General features: G+C 52.7%; 1 protein-coding gene across 2 annotated transcripts in view; it reads left to right on the forward strand.

Moving 5' to 3' along the window:
• The window catches only part of LOC119349263 (ABA-inducible protein PHV A1-like), a 21,636-nt gene continuing 18,838 nt past the window's right edge, over window positions 1-2,798 (forward strand). The window contains exons 1-3 of one of the 2 annotated variants that reach the window (XM_037617290.1): window positions 1-150; window positions 237-308; window positions 342-479. In XM_037617290.1, coding sequence (XP_037473187.1) covers window positions 91-150; window positions 237-308; window positions 342-479 — 270 coding nt within the window. In that variant the 5' untranslated portion in view covers window positions 1-90. Of the gene's footprint in view, window positions 151-236; window positions 480-2,798 lie in introns of both variants that reach the window. The other variant, XM_037617289.1, reaches the window with a different exon arrangement.

The following is a 2,798-nucleotide window of genomic DNA, read 5'->3' on the forward strand; positions in this document are numbered from 1 at the left end:
GATCGATTCATCCAAGCCAGAGTTGAGCAATACTAGCAGTGAGATTTACAGTGATTTCAGTTCGTGTTTGTTGGTGAGAGACAAGAGAAGATGGCCTCCAACCAGAACCAGGCGAGCTACGCGGCCGGCGAGACCAAGGCCCGCACCGAGGTAACCCTCGTCTCCCGCAGTGCCTGCCACTTCATCGTGCATTCATGCTCAGTGATCTGAAATGCTCTCTTGGTTTGGCTGCGCAGGAGAAGACCGGGCAGATGGTGGGTGCAACCAAGGACAAGGCGGGGCAGGCCACGGAGGCCACCAAGCAGAAGGCCGGAGAGACAGCCGGGGCCACCAAGCAGAAGGCCGGCGAGGCCAAGGACAAGACGGCCCAGACGGCGCAGGCGGCCAAGGACCGCGCCGCCGAGAGCAAGGACCAGACCGGCAGCTTCCTCGGCGAGAAGACGGAGGCGGCCAAGCAGAAGGCCGCCGAGACGGCCGAGGCGGCCAAGCAGAAGGCGTCGGAGGCGGCGCAGTACGCGCAGGAGAGGTCCTCCGACGCCGCGCAGTACACCAAGGAGTCCGCCGTGGCCGGCAAGGACAAGACCGGCAGCGTGCTCCAGCAGGCCGGCGAGACGGTGGTGGGCGCCGTGGTGGGCGCCAAGGACGCCGTGGCGAACACGCTGGGCATGGGTGGTGACAATGCCACCAAGGACACCACCACCAGGAATCACTAGACGCATGCGTTCGCGTTTAATTTGATCTCCTTTAGTCGTGTTCGGCCGTTCGGTCGTTCACGAGCCTTCTACAGTACATATTTTGTATGTTTCCACTCTTTCGTGATTTCCGCTCATTTAGTCCAACAGCCGCGCTATACTAGCGCCGCACTACAAATTAGTCGATTTTAGCGCGTGCGCAACGCGACGGGTCGCTCCAGCGGGCCCGCAAAAATCGCACGCGCACTAAAATGAGTTGGGCGCGCTGTCGAAAACACTGCCCCGCGCGGTGTATTTCGGGCGCCCGCTGCAGCTCGCGGCACACTCGAGCGCTTGCTCTCGCACTTCCTCTCCCGCTTCCACCCCCATCTGGCCGCGCCGCCGCCGCCGCCCGCGCCCCCCCTATCATTGCCATTCGGCGTCCCGCAACGCACAATGAACTTCAGAATGATCTGATTGAAGAGTGGTGGGCATGGTATGGACGACAAAGAGCATCATGATTTCTGCATTATTTGTTGTGTTTATTGCATTATTTGTTGTACTGAACGATAAACTATTTGTTTGAGTTGTAATGATAACAAAATTGAACTATTTATTGTTGATCTATTTTGCTTGTTTGATCATTTTTGCTCTTCTTTTTTGAAATGTATATGTGGTTTGTGCGGCGCGCGCGCTGTATTTTTGCGCTCTGTTGGAGCGGCGCGCGCGCTGCATTATAGCGCGGCTGCTGGAGCCAGCGCTGGCGGCGGCGCTAAACCAGCCGAAGCGCGCGCGGCAAACAGGATTTTTGCGCGCGGCGCTTACCGCGACTGTTGGAGATGCTTTTAGTGTAAGTTTGCCTCCGATTTGATCTACTCGTGTCCGGTTCTGTAGTGAGTTATAATCCATGTACTTCACTCGAAGGCGGCTATAAATTTGTACGTGATCGAATTTCTTTTGTCACGGTAATCATTGAAACTTCAATACGTTGTTGCCGGACCAACTAAGCATTGCTCATATGGTGAGGTTCGCTACGGAGGAACCAACCCATTCCATAGAGCGAGTGCGTGTACATTCTAAAGATAAGGATGTTGTGCCGGTTTTGAAGATAAAGATATTGATATTGAAAATACTCATTGCATTGCATTCCTATTCATAGGAGTGAGTGTGTGTATGTTCGAAAAAAAATTAATTGTTGCAAGCTTTGTGTCTGTTGAGACTCCTTCACTTCTTGCTAGATTGATTGGCGAAAGAAAAGTCCAAGCTTTCTCATTAGATATAAGCATACACAAAGCTTGCAAATATTTTCATTGATAGCTCATTGATAAAAAACACACACTAGATGAGCATTATTTTTTGGTGAATACGGAAAGCTTGGAAATAAAAAAGAGTACGAGAAGGACAACACAAACGCAAAAAGAGATATGGTATACTTGGTTCAAACAAAGCAAAACACAACCAAACCCATTAAGCCCAGACTCCAACCACGGAAGGTGAGGAGCCTCGAGAGCGCCTAGAGATCACCACATATGATGTTGGGGCCATGGAAGACGAGGAGCCTGGAGAGTGCCTAGAGGTCACCACATAGCTATAGGGTGTTGGAGCCATGGAATGCAAGGAGCATCGATATCAAGACTGCCTAGAGATCGGCAAGTAGGTTGTAGAACACAACATCGAGAGTGCCTAGATATCGAAGGCAGAGGCCTCGAGAGTGCCTAGAGATCGGCAAGTAGGCTGCACGACCCGCCGTGGAGAGTGCCTAGAGACCGAAGACAAGCCGTGGGGAAAATGTCGGTGAAGTAGTACATGGCGCCTCGGATACCCATGCCTTTAGAGGCGGCCCGAATCAGCATGACATTCAATATCCCTAGATCCATCGTCGGGGACACCACGTGCGAACACGACAACGCCATCAAAAGGGAGAACGGTGTTCTGCTGTGTTCGCAGACAAGAGGCCCACCGCAAGGCCTCATGCGCCTGGCTGACGGAGTTGAATCTAGTAGATCTCGAGTAGTGGTTCTCGAGCTAGTGATCTTGGCACGATGGTAATAGGAAAATGAGGGGGACGGGGTGTTTACCCAGGTTCAGGCCCTCACGAAGATGTAAGACCCTACGTCCTTCTTTGTT

The sequence above is a fragment of the Triticum dicoccoides genome, chromosome 1B (genome assembly GCF_002162155.2).
Source record: "Triticum dicoccoides isolate Atlit2015 ecotype Zavitan chromosome 1B, WEW_v2.0, whole genome shotgun sequence".
Taxonomy (NCBI): Eukaryota; Viridiplantae; Streptophyta; class Magnoliopsida; order Poales; family Poaceae; genus Triticum; species Triticum dicoccoides.